Raw genomic sequence first — 15,027 nt, 5'->3', positions numbered from 1 at the left:
TCCTGTTATGTAGAATTTTTTTCTTCCCATCCTCTCATAACAGTTATTTTGATGAACAATGAAATTGCGGTGACATCCTTCTGATGAACAGATTCCCTCTGTCTTTGAAAACCAGTTTAGTTTTCTGTTTCAGTTTGTACACCCCTCAGTTTCGCTTAGGATTTGGCATGTCTTTTTATACTGATATGTAATTTAGCTGACGTATGTACAGGTATGTTAAAATACTCACAATAGACCATTGTGGCGAAAAAAACATTTCCATGTATTTATATTTGGGCTAAGAATGGAGAAAACCATAAAAGGGAAATTTTGTCACAGGGTGTCAACATGACTGGCAGAAAAAGCTTTCAAACTGGTTCCCTTGGCAGCGACTCCATGCTAGTAAGTACAATATATGTAATCAGTCAGCTATCACGTTTCAACAACAGTACCTACAAAGGCACCTAGAGTTAATTTACTGTCCTTCAAGGATACAATTTACACAAATCACACCCCACAGGACAAATTTATGGACTCCAAGATTAGCTTTTATCCTTTTTTCAGGACCCCCAAAAGTTAAGTGTCACAATCAATATCATCATCGTTACAATCATTATCTGCTAGTAACATCGCTGAAACATGGGGGGGGGGGGGGCAATTTACGGCCGAAATATTGATTATTAAATGTGTTACTGTGCGCAGATAGCTACAGATGTTTTTTAATGGTTAAGCAGCTTTACTCTGCCCAACCAATTAAAGGATGGGAAAATACTGATGTTATTGTGTAAAGAAAAAAATCCCATTGCAATGTAGTTTAAGATACATCGGTCAACACTACTGCAGCTAAGCAGATCGTATTGACATGGCAACACATAGAGGCTGAAATCCGATTGGATAAAAAATTGTAATAAATCAATGTCCACATATACAGTACGTACAGGAAGCAGTGCAGCCAAGAGGAATGCTACAACATTAACAGAATTGACGGTTGGGACAAATATTATTTAATTTACTTAAACAAATTACTTAAATTAATCCAATTTATCGGGGGACGGGTTGAATTTAGGTTGCAAATGTGTGTCAGTGTGTGTGTGTGTGGGTGTGTGTGTGGGTGTGTGTTTCTCCCCTGTTGTTGACAAAGCTGTGGAAAGACAGATTTCTTTCAGACAAGTCAATCTTCATATGACCTCGTTGTTCCGCGTGATTCATTTGTGCCCCGCCCACCCCAGGACAGGTTTGTTCAGTTGTACAAGCTGGGCTGTCATTTTCGAACCAAACGGTTTACCAGTGAGGGTGAGTTGCTTTGTTTGGCTTGGACAGATATCTTAATATCTCAAATTAAATTTTATATGTAATTTATGAAATGAAAATGCATTTACTACAGTTACTGGCCAATGAAATTGTAAAATTTTGGACTAAGTTGTGAGAACACCGTTTTTGTCATTCACTAATTTTGCAAAATGAAAGAGTTCATTACACTCTGATTTCTCCACAGACAACTTAAGCCTTTCCGAATATGACCGAGCTGAGTCAGCTGTCCCAACCGCAGAATAATACCTGGTTTGTGACTTCCCAACCCACTTGGATCCAAAATGGAATTGTCCCCGAATGGTTCTTCTGGAGAATTAGCAGGAAGTAAGTCACCGTTCAGGCAGGCCAGTGTGTCAACACTTCACGTAAGAGAAACAGAGCTTAAAGCAGGGGTGGGCAAACTTTTTAGCTATAGGCCATTTGTAGGTAAGATACGGTGGGGAAAAGAAAGTTAAAATGTGTATGAAAAATATGTAAAATAGATTCATTTTAATCATAAGCTAATATTCATTAAGAAAATATTGTATTGTTTATTTAGTTAACCCATGTAAAACATTTTAAAAAGTCAAAAGTATATACTGGTATGACATTTTTAACATAACATTATATATGATTATGTATATCTTTATTGCTGCTATTAATAGCTCTATTAATGTTACATAGATATATAATGGAGATTCAAATGAATAAAAGTAAGTTAAAAAACATTTTAATTAAACTTTAAGGCATCATTCAAGCAGAGATGTCAGATTTATGTGATGACATGTCACAATCTTATCAGAGCTTTTAAATGGAACAAACAAGATAAGGAGGAGTAATTGGTTATTATGTTTGTTTTATTGGCACTTTGATAAATGATACAACATTTGAATTCATTGCAAATTATTTTGCAGCCCCCAAGGTACAGTCAAGACCCCAGTTTGAGAACCACTGACATACCGTAGATGACCTTCTATATTAAAGAGACTCGTATTTTGTGTTTGTGGGCAGGGCTGCGGAAGATCTTCTGATGTCCAAGCTTCCAGGCTCTTTCCTGATCAGAGTCAGCGAGAGCCGAGTTGGCTACACGCTCTCATATCGGTGAGTTTTTGCCCCCAAAAAATGCGGCAAAAAAATTAATCCAACCCAAGTAAAATTTATCAAGTCAAGACAAAATAGGCCTGTTCTTTGTCTGCCGAGTTACATTTGTCCATACTAAACAGTTATTGAGTAAAAGTATTTCATTTGCTTCAAGCATTTTTTTTCACTTAAGGTTTTATAACGTATTGAGATTTTATTACTGGTTGTAAGCAAGTTTCTCTTAAAATAATAAATACCAAAATTCTTTTAGTGCAAAAAATGTAAATACACTAGTTTTATGATATCGCAGACATTTCTGCTTTTTTTAGGCTAGCTACAGTATGTATATAAGAAATCTTGCTAAATAAAAGTTTCCTGCTCTATTGATAGAAACATTAGTCGAGTTTGGGGTCATTGACCCCAAAAGGGGGAATATATGTTGGAATGAACTAATGTGAGCCCCCAGTCCAGAGTGAGGACATTTTGATAGAGGTCATTGTGACCTCGGTTGAGTAACTGTACAAAAACACGTTGACTCAAAGAGCCCTCTTTTAAAGAAAAGGAATATCCCCCCATTGTTTTGATTGACCACGCCGTTCCAAAAATGGGAGCATTTTGCCATCAGTGTTTCTGAGTGTCTATAAAAAAAAGTCTCTGTGTTCAGTAAAGACCAGATTGCCCCCTCCAACCATCCGTGTCTGTGTCTTATTGGGCCTTCTCTTTATCCATGACCTATAATATGTTGAAATTAAATTCAATAATTTCATTAGGGTTTTCATTTTTTTTAAAGACCAGTTTTCTTTTGTCATGCAGTCATACGTCTCACACTCTTTTGTTTTCTCTTCCCCGCCTCAGTGCTGAGGGCTGCTTCAGACATTTCATGATAGATGCCAAGGCGGACGGCTCTTGCGTCATTGTGGGTGAGAGATGGCGCCACCCCAGTTTGCAACAACTGGTGGACTTCCACCGAAAGGTCCCCATCGCAGCCCACAATGAGGTGCTGACCTTCTCTTGTGGACAGGTGAGGTCTTCTGAGAAGTCACTTCCAATGTTCTAGTAAGCTTTTGCTGATATTTTTTGCTTTCTAGATAAAGCTTTAATGTTTTGTGCTAACACTGAATGCTTTTTGAACTGTTCACAATAAGGCCAAAAACAGCCTCAAAGCTTTTGGTGATGAGCAGTGTTTGGTTTTGTGCCAAACATAGCTTTTGGAATTATGGTCACAAATGTCACCCTCAGTTTCATTGCCATTGTGTCTGGGAGATTTTACCATGGTCCGCAAACGCAACACTGCTGGCAGCATTATGCTCTGTGGCTGTTTTTATTCAGCTGGAGCTGTGTGGCCTTAGACAAGGTTGAGGGAATTATGAACAGTTCCATACACCAGTGAGTGATTGCACAAAACCTCTGGCATATGCTCGAAATTTTTATTTAATACTTTCATTATTCATTTGTGCAGAATTTCCCACTAACTAATTAACTTGTAAAACTAAGTGGTAGGGAGGAGCATGAGTTAATGGAGGAATGATAAGGAATGTGGATACAGAAACACTTTTGCTTTTGTTTGTCATCATTGTCTTTAGTTACTCAGAGAACATGCATGAAATACAGTACTTTGTCAAAATACAGTAAATTCAGGATATTGTAAGGTAAAAAATATATCTTGCATTGTTAAATGTGACATATATGGTCCTTCGTACTTGGAAAATCAGTATCAGGACGGGAGCATTTAGTAAACGAGATCTGACAACTTTCACAATTATTATTTTTTTTTTTAAATAGGCAGATGACAAAAGATTTATTAGGTTGTTTAATTTCATAGTGGGTGGGCGGGAAGGCACTCCAGAGACCCAACAATTTGTAGCCGAACCAAAAGTTTCAATATGAAGTCTGAATCTAAAACATGTTACTAGGCTGATTTGGTAGAATCCTAACGATTGTGTGCTATGATACTTTTAGTATCACTTTCGAAGATCATGTTCATTTATTCTTCTGCTGACATTAGGCCCCAAATGTCGGGAACAAATACAGCGGCAACAGTTCTGTGCAGTCCAGCAAGAGTCGCATATCAAAAGAACATCAAGATGATCAAAATACCAATGACAACCACAGCCATACACGTCCAGCAATGGTAAGAACTATTTGACCATCAATTGCAGTTCTGTTCTGCTTCAAATAATTACATTTCTCTCTTTTTTGTTCCTAATCTAAAGCCCGTTCCAAAGACCAGGAAGCGATACATCACTGACATCACTCTGCCCGTCAAACCTCTCGAAACTCCTAAGAATGTGCTCACAGCCCCTAACTCGGAGGTGGCCCCCGCTCCCCCCGCTCCCCCCTCTGACCACCACGATGAGGCGAACACTAAGAGGAATGCGCCTCTTGAGACTGAGGAGGCGCAGGAGATGACCTGGGAGCAGCTGTTTGACGCCGTGCTCTCCGCTTACAACGACGAGGGCGAGAGCCTACCACAAGAGTACTCACCACCTCCTCCTTTTGCGCCTGGTTACCAAACATAAGAAGCATGAATGAGACAACGCACCAGCAGGAGAATTTACTGGATTGGAGATCACCCTCTAATGGAGGCAAAACCCTACTAATGTGAATGCGCAATCCATCCATGCATCCATTTTCTATACCACCAATTGTCAGGGTGATTATGTATACTACTAGTGGTATGTGGGCTTCCTCTTGTGGTACATGAAAGAATCACCGCTGAAGAACAGTTGATCTGCATTTATGTTTTACGTCCATTGTGTTTGCATTTCTTCTCAAAGAGCTTTTTGTTTTTAGTCCTTTAGGTACAATTTTATTTCAATTTTATGTGATATATTGTTTCATTGAATAACTACTTTTTGCCCCGTTCCCCTAAATCTAAGCGCAGTGTTAATGTTCAAACTTTGCACAATGTTACAGTGGCTTACAGTGATATTATACTTTTTGGATTAAAATTGTTGTGTGGCTGCATTCCCAGGTGACTGGGCAAAAGGTAGAGGACATCCTGGACTGGTCGCCATTAAAGACTAACAAGTAACCATTCACACTCACATCGATGGACAAATTAGAGTCTTCAATGAGGCTAATATGAAAGTTTTGGGAACCTGCCCAAAAACATTCATGCATGGGGACAACATGCAAATGTAACACACCCGAGATTCAAACCCAGAACCTTATTTTAAGTAGGACTGACCATCCAAGGGTTGAAATGCTTGAAGTAATATCGTGCAACATGATGAACGTTTTCAAAATAGGCATTCTATGTTTAAAATGTTTTTACAAAAAAAAGTAGCCCCCGAGGTCGACCTGTGGGCCTTTTTCGAAAATCGCTCACGAGTGAAGGGGCATTGTGATTTTCTAGTAATGTTGCATAAGTGATATTTGAAAATATATGGGTTTTATGGAATTAAAATGTTGCATATTGCTATTTATATGTTTCCTAATTATTATGAGAACTCATTCACTTGATCAGTGTCTTCAAATCACATAAATAAATGCCAATATTTACTAATAATAACTAGAGAGAGGAGAGAGAAAGTATAAATAACTACATTAACCACAATGCACCAGCTTAGTTAGACTTTTTTTTGTTAAGGCCACGCCCATTTTTTCCAGCAAGGGATCAGCCCTGCTGTTACTCATGTAGTAGTCATCAAGGAAATTGCCCCTCTTTGGATTAATTCTTCTCCCTCTACAACTTTACCCTTAAATTTCTGTTGTTGTCGTTGTTACTTTTTGTTTTCGAAATCATACCAGCGACAAAATGTCTTTTATCCCCGGACAGCCGCTGACTGCTATTGTGGTAAGTTGAAGTTTGGCAGTGGGACTGGGACGCTAACGTAACTCCATTGTTCAAGTTCGTACGCGAAGTTCAATCAAACATGATCTTTTCATTGTCCATCGTTTGTAGTTGATGCATATATAAACCATCAACACCTTGGTATTTCTTGACACATTTTTAGCGGAATTATTCTCTAGCTAGCTATACGGAAGGTGACTCGCTTTGTTGGGCATTTGAAAGCGTCAACGCAGGAGCTGACGCAAGGCGATGTAACAGTGATTTAACTTCAGTCACTAATCATTTACTTATTCAAGTAAACATTTAAAATGTGGTCATTTAGCTTTACGTTTGTCAAATGGTTGCTGATCGCACAATGGGCGTCACCGTCGATGACGTGATTTTCAAGCCTCCACAGATACTGTTGGAATTATCTTAAAGAGACACTTGGATGAGCTTAACATTGGCACTTATATAATAGGTTTGCATGTAAAAATGACATCAGTACTAAAATGCCCACCTCAAAAGACTCTGTAGTGATTTAAGGGCTTTTTTTGTGATTAGGTTTATGGAAAATTTCCCCGCCCCTTTTTGGGGCGTGACTTATCTTATGTTTTTGGTCTCAGCTGTTTACATCACGGGAGGGAGCCAAGCATGGTAATATTGCTCGCTTTCTCAGTTCTGTTGGCTAAAACGGCGACCGATCGCCACCAAAATGCAAATGCACATTACTACTCTTGTCCACTTCAACTTGTGAAAGTATAAAAGTGTTCTACACAATAGTTGGATTTATTGACATAAAACGTGATCTCATCATGATCACCTCCACAAAATCAAAAATACCGTGGCGATCGCTTCTCCACTTACACAGGCTGAAGCGGACAAGAGCATGAACCGTTTTGGCACATCTAACAAAGTTATTCCCACCAACGTCAGTCTTGCCAACCCCAAACCATTTGACTACGTACGACGTGGACTCGCGCCTTGCTATTATTCCCTGCTGGACACTCCTCCATACTTGAAACATAGTTAGCTCCTCTGCAGTGCGGACAGAGTCACGTGACCGGGTCCTGCCCACTGATTCTGTGAATGATTATCACTTCCTCCTCCTCTGCCGTCAATGCACACTCAGCAAACAAAAAGTTCCAGCGCAGAGGCTGACTGCACAGCCGAGTGTAGCCCCATTGGAACGTACCGTTTTGGCTGTTACGTTCCACGGCGTGTTGTCGGTCGAAAAACTATGGCCATTCCTCATCGTTCGTCCAGTGACTCCGACCGAGCAGGGATAGAACGGTAGGGGGCGCGGCCATTCTCCTCATTAACAAGAGGCGTTATTCATGGAGTCACTTATTTCCTAATTTCTCCCAAATGTATTGATAAAATAGAAAATGACAACTCTTTCCATTTTCCTGATCAAAAAATATATAAAATGAACTTGTTAGTGAAAACATGGCCATCCCGGCCCCGCCATCCCTTTAATAACGACCAGATGCACAGGAAGTCACATAACAGTGCAGTATGCCGTTTGAACCTTGTCCTTGCCAATGCAATAATGCTTTAAATGGCGATTTTATGTCTCTGACTGGCTAACTAAATTGTATTTTATGTGCTCCATTCATTCATTTCCTGTTCCTTCCATTCTCCAAATACATGTCCTTATAAATTACACACATAAATTGACCTGTCAGTAGTAGTGAGCTTTATGGGTAGCACGGTGAACTTGTGGCTAGCACATCTCCCACAGTTATGAGGTTGGATCTTGGGTTTTCGCAGGCTATTCAAGAACACATACATTCCAAAATGAGGTTCAATAAAGACTCTTGTTAATAGGAGTGAATGGTTGGCTGTTTTGAGTGTCCTGGGACAGGCTCCAGTTTACCTGCAACCCTAAATTGGACCAGCTAAAAAAAAAAACAAAAAAAAAAAACAGTTCTGGCCAAAGCCTTTCTGGGGCCTTAAGCAGAATTTGAATCGGCCCCTTCCAACCATGTTTGTTTAATGTTGGAAAGTGTTGTTTTAAAGTCTAGTGCTTTAAACCAAGTAAACCATCGTTTTATAACATACCAGTAGTGCTGCACAAAATAATGATGCACAAAATATCCCATATTAAATAAACAAACTGAAAACTAAGAAAATATAAACAATTCCACTTAGTTCAGTAACAAAATAACGATCTAAAATGGTCAATGAATCAAAAAACACAATGCAACATTGTAAAAGTAAAACTATTGAACATTTAACTCCCAACTTAAAAAAAAAAAAAGAAAAAAACACTGAACTTGTAACAGTGTTACTGTTACATATTATTGTGTGGTATGGATACAATTTTTATATATCCAATTAACCTCTTTGTTTCCATTTATAAAGCACACATTTTATATATAGAGAGGAAATTTGTAATTCATAATAAAATGAATAAAAGATAAATAAAAATTAGACTTAAACACAGAGACGATTGGCTGGATGGGGTCGGCAGATATTTTGCATTTTATGTAAAATCGGTGATCACTTGTAATGTCATAATTTACCGACAGGTAAATTACGTCATTGATCGGATCTGCAAAATTACAGCCAACACAATCTCATTAACTCCAGAGACCTTCTGTGCTGTCATTTTTTGTTATTAACTTTTAAAAATGAACCAAGTAAAAAATCTGATATTTTATTTAAAAAAAAAAAAAAGATCATCTGAGGGAAAATTATGTAGTTGAGATAACTCTTAATTTTATGCATTTGAAAAAAAAAAATCCCTCAGATGGACAGTGAGCCTTATACACTTTGGTGGACTTTTTCTAACTATTTGAGATTTGTAAAAGTGACTCGCGGCACCTCATTGACTGAATGACTTCCAGGCAGCGCTCTAGGCCTCTTCAGACCTCATTATATCAGCTGCACCGCTGACGGAATGTCGTCTTACCCTACACACGCACACACAGGAAGTCTTTGTGTTGATGAGCAACCCCTCGCTCGCAGTCATCCGGCCTGCAGCTGCTTTTCACTTGTCACTCCTACTGACACTCTGCTTCCGTCCCAAAGCGGGATGCCGCCTCCTAGATCAACCATATGTGCTGTTGCATATTTGAGCACCTCTTGTTTGAAACCACCTCATGATTTCTGTTTTTTTTTTCTTCTGCCTAACAGCAAAGGATTGAGATCCAGAAGTTGCGACAGGGAGATAATCTCATCCTGGGTTTCAGCATAGGAGGAGGGATCGACCAGGATCCCGGTCAGAACCCCTTCTCAGAAGACAAGAGTGACAAAGTAAGTTCATTCTTTTTCGGTACTAAATGACACATGTATTGTTTTAGTGTTTTAATAGTGAAGCGAGATCAAATGCATCATTATTTTTTTTGCCTTTTCCCGTGTCGCTGATTTATGTGAAAGGCACTGAGGGGATGAAATCAAACTGATAAATTGGGTGGGTAGAGCGGTCAAAAATTGTTCTCAAGTAAGAATTATACGACTCAAATAAAGTTAATAAGTGGTCCTTCAAATAATTACTCGCGTGAGAATAAGTGTTCAATGAAAAAACTCCCTGGTGAGTAACTTTAAATAATGCATAAACTAGGTCCCGATTGATAGGGATTTTTTTTAAGGCTGATGCTGATGTGCCGTGCTTGACGTGCGGCATCTTGGAGCCATGTTGAAGTTGGGGGAGGAGTTTCATTTAGTCAGGCCATAGCCTTGTCCAATGGAAAAAAAACCCTAATCTTTTCTTTTAAGTTGTTACCAGCATATCATTGAACTACACGTTGCATTTCCCCACCTGTGGAAACAAAGATAGTGTGGTGAGATGGTATCAGCAACATGCCTGAACACATCACTGAAGGCCTTGGGTGACTTCCAAAGATGATGTCATTGGATGACATCAGATGGCCTCAGGTTGACACAAGCCCCATTGTCTTACATAGCTTGCCTGTAAATCTGGCAGCATTGTTGGCTCACTTTGCACACTGTTTACTGCTTTCATTATTACCTTGAAATATTTGTCAAGGCATCTCATTTGACTAGTGGTTGGTGTGTCTACCTCGCAGTTTTGAAGTTCAGGCTTTGGATCGGTGTGTAGTCCGCATGGTCTCCGTGTTGTTTACGGGTACGCATGTTAGCTTCGTTCAAGACTCTATATATGAAATGATCTATGTGAGAGTAATTTTTGAATGCTTCTCAACTCACGTTTTTTCGTAGGGCACATTACCGACACAACTGCAGCTGGAAACAAAAAAAAAGTGCTGTGCAACATAACAACGGTCGAATATGAAACATCAAACACAATAAATGTGTGTCGCCACTTTGCAACCGGTAAAAATTGTCAAGCAATAGCGAGCCACTTGTCGTTTGTTCATTTCAGATTTGTAATTGCCACTCAGCAGAGCAAAAACATGCACATAGAGCAAAGACTCTCTGTAACCTCCGCTAATAACCCGGGCTAAACTTAGCTCATCCCCGACATACAAAGATGTTTCAGTCGAAATAAATCCCTTCAACATTGCTCCATGACAACAATTACTACTTTCTTTTTAGCCAGGGCGTTTGCGCAATCCTGTGGTATCTTAGCATTATAGAAAATGTTCAAAAACTGCAAATACTGTAGCTGAGGGAAAAGTCACACAACGCAGAGTTCCGCCATGTGAGACGACATTTTACGTGCATCACTGGCTGTGCGTTTTGCTCCAAAGACGTGAGCAGTCTCAGAACGTGGGAAGAACATCACACGCCAGAAGTTATGTGAAGTAAACAAACGCTCATTCAAAGCAGTAAGTCACCTCCTCTCAAGCTACAGTAGTGAGGTTAACTTCTCTTTATGCTTGTGTGACAGTTAACACTGCAGAAAAAAAGTGAGGTGTATTCATGTCATCAAAGTTAAGCGTCAATATTCATTATTTTATGGCTTCATATTAACTGTGTTCAACTTAAAACACTTTTGTATGGTAAAATATTACTTAAAAAAATTCCTCTACTGTTGAAAAGGTTTTATGGTGACGGAATAGATTTGAGTCAGCCGTAGAGATTCCACTGTATTTGTTTGTACTTTTTACTCTAAATTAATTTACTTTAGGATGTCACTCTATGAATGAATCATGTACATTTTGTCAGGGCATCTACGTGACCAGAATAACGCCGAACGGACCAGCAGACATGGCCGGCCTGATGATGGGAGACAAAATTATGCAGGTGCTTGAAACCGCCACCAGATGGCGCAATGTGAACACGAGCTCACCACGGACGCTCTTGTAGAAGGCTATTTGAAGCAAAACTACCCTGTTTGTGTTTGCAGGTGAACGGCTGGGACATGACCATGGTGACTCATGACCACGCCCGCAAAAGACTGACCAAGAAAAAAGAGGACGTGGTACGGCTTCTGGTCACCAGAAAGTCACTGGAGGACGCTGTGAAAAATTCAATGGGGGGCCAGCAACTCCGAAAGCAACACTGAGGCCTTCCCACCCCCACCAAATAGCACAAGCGACCACACGGATGCCCTATTTTGAGTCCCTTCATTCCATTAAGTCACTGGACAAGAGGAAGACGTCTTTTTATTCCACACCCACTCAAAAAAAGCAACTCTGCGAGTGTGCTTGTCTTTGTAGCATTGAAGAGGAGAGATGCATTTTTGGTACACACGAGACACCATTTTGAACCGACTCTGAACGAAACCTGTAGCTTACCACCGTTACTTTGTACCTGCATGTCTGATTTTTATTCTAATTAATATTAGGGATGGGTGAATACTGATACCAGGTATGTTTATCGGCCAATACGGGCCTTATTTCAAGGTATCTGGTACTTATAAAGGTTGCCGATACCAGTCACGGATACTAACGGCAACATTTTTTTGCATTGAATAAGTCCCCTTGTGCCTGTAGTTGGTACTACACTGCGGTTGTTTCACACTTCAGCGAATCATCATTTGTTTGCTTCTACCCACTCGTTTTTTTCCTTTCTACTCCTTTTCAAATATGTACTGTCAAATTCTATTTTAAAATGTACTTTTATGTTACGTTGATTTTTGTCTGTTATGTCATTGTCACACATTCAAATGAATTAATCATGTGTGTCAGAAAAACAGAAAGACCTTTGTTCACAATTATCTTTCAGTGTGTTCATTGAAATTGTGTTATTTTTCAAAAGTACTAGCGGTATCTGTACTTGGTATCGGAGAGTCCTTGAGTGAATACTGGTATCGGTCTGACAAAAATGTGGTATCGAACATCCCTAATTAATACCTTTTATTATTTTGGTTGTAGTTATTTGTAATGTAGCACTCACTAACTGTTCACCTATGCAAATGACAACCAAAATAAACAAAATGAATGCAGCACTTGCAGTGTCAGTCAAAAGTGAGATATATTTTTGGGCTACATTTCTAGTGTTGGATTTCATTATAGACTGAACAGGTGTGCTTAATAATTATGACCAGTGAGTGTGCATCCATTGTTGAATCAAAAATGGTCTGGATGGGGTGAGAAAGTTAACCCCTAAAATGAAAAAACAAGTCCTGTTTGGCAGTGATTTGTATGTGAGCGCAAGCACAACAGTTGCCAAAGTAAAAGCAGAAATGTGTACAAAAGTGCTTTTGTTACCATGGTGATAAAGCACAATTTTCATGGTACAAATGATCCTGTGTTTTGATTCTCTTAAGTCGATGCCTTTTCTTTTCAGTCGCTCTTTTGAAAGGGGCTAAACAGTTTTGGTAAATTTCCAAAAGTTTCCATGGGAAGTTGAGCTAAGGAATGTTGGACAACGTTTGGGATACTTGACCGTTTCTAGTAATCAAGTGGTAATTTGTGTTTTCGGCCAATTACTGTGCATTCCCGTGGAAATTTCCCAACTTTGAATTATCCTGGTGTAGTGGCTAGCATTTTTTTTGCATCACAGTTCTGAGGTTCTGGGTTCAAATCTCTGTGTGGTGGTTTTGAAAACATGTATTTTAGCTTCATTGTAGACTCAAAATCAGGGATCACCAATGTGAGGCACGTGGGCACCAGGTAGTCCCCAAGGACCACAGAAGCAGCCCTGTTCTAAAATTAGCTCAACCGTGATGGGACATTGTGATTTTCTGGGAATGTTGTATAAGTGATCTTGTGAAAATTTTAAAACTGGCAGTGATTTATCCACACTAAAAATGCTAGGTTGTTTTCCTAACCCATTTGCTGGGTAGCTGTGGATTTTGAGCCAATTAGATTTATTTTTACTCAAGGGATGGGTCATTTTGACCCAGCAGATTGGATCTGGGCTGGCTGAAGACTGATAACCCATTTCTTGGTACTGTATCTTTAACTCATTAGTATGGGTAGTTTTTCTCCCTTATTCAAGAACTTGATGGGCATCGGGAATTTCTGGAGTTTCTCGAACGGCCGGTCAAATATTCCACAGCATTTCCTCATATGATCAATCCTTTGTCAACATTTTTTTTCCACATTTTGCATCACCTTTTGAACTCTTGGTACTGAAATTATCTTCTTCCTTATAACTGTGTGTACAATATTACATTATTGAAGTGTTAATGCATGCATGTGGGTGCTAATTCCTGTTGATGACCAGAAAGATGGAAAGTCATTAGAAAAATGACTTCCCTCCACCTGGTACGCATTGCTTTGGAATGTCAATTCTCTTTGTCTGCTTTCAGATTTTGTATAAACTTGCCTCCCAGTCCAAATGTTTGGCATTTGATTGTACTAATCCAGATGTTTTAGATTTAAAAAAAAAATAAAAAGACACAAGGAATGAAATGTGTCTCAGTGCTTTATTTTGGTTGGTGGCCTTTTTCTTGAGGGGGGCCTTCGCGTGGTTTTGTGTAGTTGACTTCCCAGCAGCTGCTTTAAAGATATGAAGTGTGTGTAACTTAAAATGCTTCAATACACGTTATTGTCTATTGTATAGAATACAGTCCAAATAAGAGTAAAGTCATAGTTTACTGAGTGATACATACAGTGCTCAACATAATTGAGTACAAAAGGTCATAATTTTATGAAGATAATGTACAAGGGAGTTCTGTCTTACAAGAAAAAAAGTTTGGAGTTTTACACCAAAAAGTCCAAATGAAAAAAGTCAAAACATGAGCATGACTGTATACCCGTGGTTATTATACCGTATCATGTAAGTGTGTAATAGAAAATGAATAGAACATCTCATTTAGAATTCCTAACAAATCTGTTGGGGTGTACTCAATTATGGTGAGCACCTCGTCATAAAAATGAAGTTGTATTCATTGCAGCAACAACTTTAATACCGCAAATGTGGATCTTTTTTTGTTTGTTTGTTTCATTCAGCGGGACCCTAAGCAGATAATAGCAGACAGGTTGTGCACTTTAGTCTTTTTTCTTCTTCCTGAGAGCCAATTTGCTGCCTCATGTTCTATGCTAGGATTAACATCTGCTTGCTGCCATGTCATGGCACTGGGTCGAGCTGGGGTATTGCTCATTCCTTTTGAGAAATAATTGATGAGCAAATTGTGTGTGTGTGTGTGTGGGGGTGTGTGGGTGTGTGTGTCCTGGGTTGAAGGGAAGCACGCTCCATTCCACTCGCCTGGGCATCCTAATACTATTACACAATAAAGAGGCTGCACAAACATGGCTCGGACTCCCAATGTCTGAGTTTGTTGTCACTAATAGCACAACTCTTGGAGTTGCTAGGCAACTAATGGACTCGCTTGAAGTGGCCATGCGACTTCATTACAAGACATAATGTGTGCTGAAGTCAATCAGCATTTGGCAGCTATGACTGCCAGTCATTATTTTGTTACCATGGCCCCAAAAATGACTCAGTGGAGCAGTAGCTTGACAGATCATTCTATTACTTGTGTAAAGCGTTTGTAAACAGCTTGATGGGATTGTTGCACTCAAAATGTGTTTCGGCAGCGCACAAAGAGAGCGAGAGCGAGCGTTGCCTCCTGCAGGCGTGTG

At 39.5% G+C, this 15,027-nt stretch overlaps 2 protein-coding genes across 2 annotated transcripts; both read left to right on the top strand.

Annotated features, from left to right (window-relative positions):
• The first annotated feature begins 1,086 nt into the window (after positions 1-1,086).
• Positions 1,087-5,773, top strand: hsh2d (hematopoietic SH2 domain containing). The gene is made up of 6 exons (XM_086047341.1): positions 1,087-1,272; positions 1,475-1,614; positions 2,281-2,370; positions 3,205-3,370; positions 4,355-4,480; positions 4,563-5,773. Exons 2-6 carry the CDS (start codon positions 1,496-1,498, stop codon positions 4,866-4,868), a joined length of 807 nt encoding a protein of 268 aa, XP_085903467.1. The 5' UTR covers positions 1,087-1,272; positions 1,475-1,495; the 3' UTR covers positions 4,869-5,773.
• A 161-nt stretch (positions 5,774-5,934) lies between these two features.
• tax1bp3 (Tax1 (human T-cell leukemia virus type I) binding protein 3) lies at positions 5,935-13,854 on the top strand. The gene is made up of 4 exons (XM_086048204.1): positions 5,935-6,148; positions 9,266-9,385; positions 11,219-11,296; positions 11,400-13,854. Exons 1-4 carry the CDS (start codon positions 6,110-6,112, stop codon positions 11,556-11,558), a joined length of 396 nt encoding a protein of 131 aa, XP_085904330.1. The 5' UTR covers positions 5,935-6,109; the 3' UTR covers positions 11,559-13,854.
• The last annotated feature ends 1,173 nt before the right edge of the window (positions 13,855-15,027 follow it).

This window comes from Filicampus tigris, chromosome 12 (genome assembly GCF_054856515.1).
Source record: "Filicampus tigris isolate MCC_2025a chromosome 12, RoL_Ftig_1.0, whole genome shotgun sequence".
Classification (NCBI taxonomy): domain Eukaryota; kingdom Metazoa; phylum Chordata; class Actinopteri; order Syngnathiformes; family Syngnathidae; genus Filicampus; species Filicampus tigris.
Note: the sequence above shows the minus strand (reverse complement) of the source record. Positions and strands in the feature narration are given on the sequence as shown.

Bases quoted from the DNA above. Each gene is read 5' to 3' on its own strand.
- hsh2d (XM_086047341.1), top strand. From the start codon at position 1,496: ATGACCGAGCTGAGTCAGCTGTCCCAACCGCAGAATAATACCTGGTTT. The intron at 1,615-2,280 runs GTAAGTCACCGT...GTTTGTGGGCAG, and splicing joins TTCTGGAGAATTAGCAGGAA to GGCTGCGGAAGATCTTCTGA. The intron at 2,371-3,204 runs GTGAGTTTTTGC...TCCCCGCCTCAG, and splicing joins GGCTACACGCTCTCATATCG to TGCTGAGGGCTGCTTCAGAC.
- tax1bp3 (XM_086048204.1), top strand. From the start codon at position 6,110: ATGTCTTTTATCCCCGGACAGCCGCTGACTGCTATTGTG. The intron at 6,149-9,265 runs GTAAGTTGAAGT...TCTGCCTAACAG, and splicing joins AGCCGCTGACTGCTATTGTG to CAAAGGATTGAGATCCAGAA. The intron at 11,297-11,399 runs GTGCTTGAAACC...TTGTGTTTGCAG, and splicing joins TGGGAGACAAAATTATGCAG to GTGAACGGCTGGGACATGAC.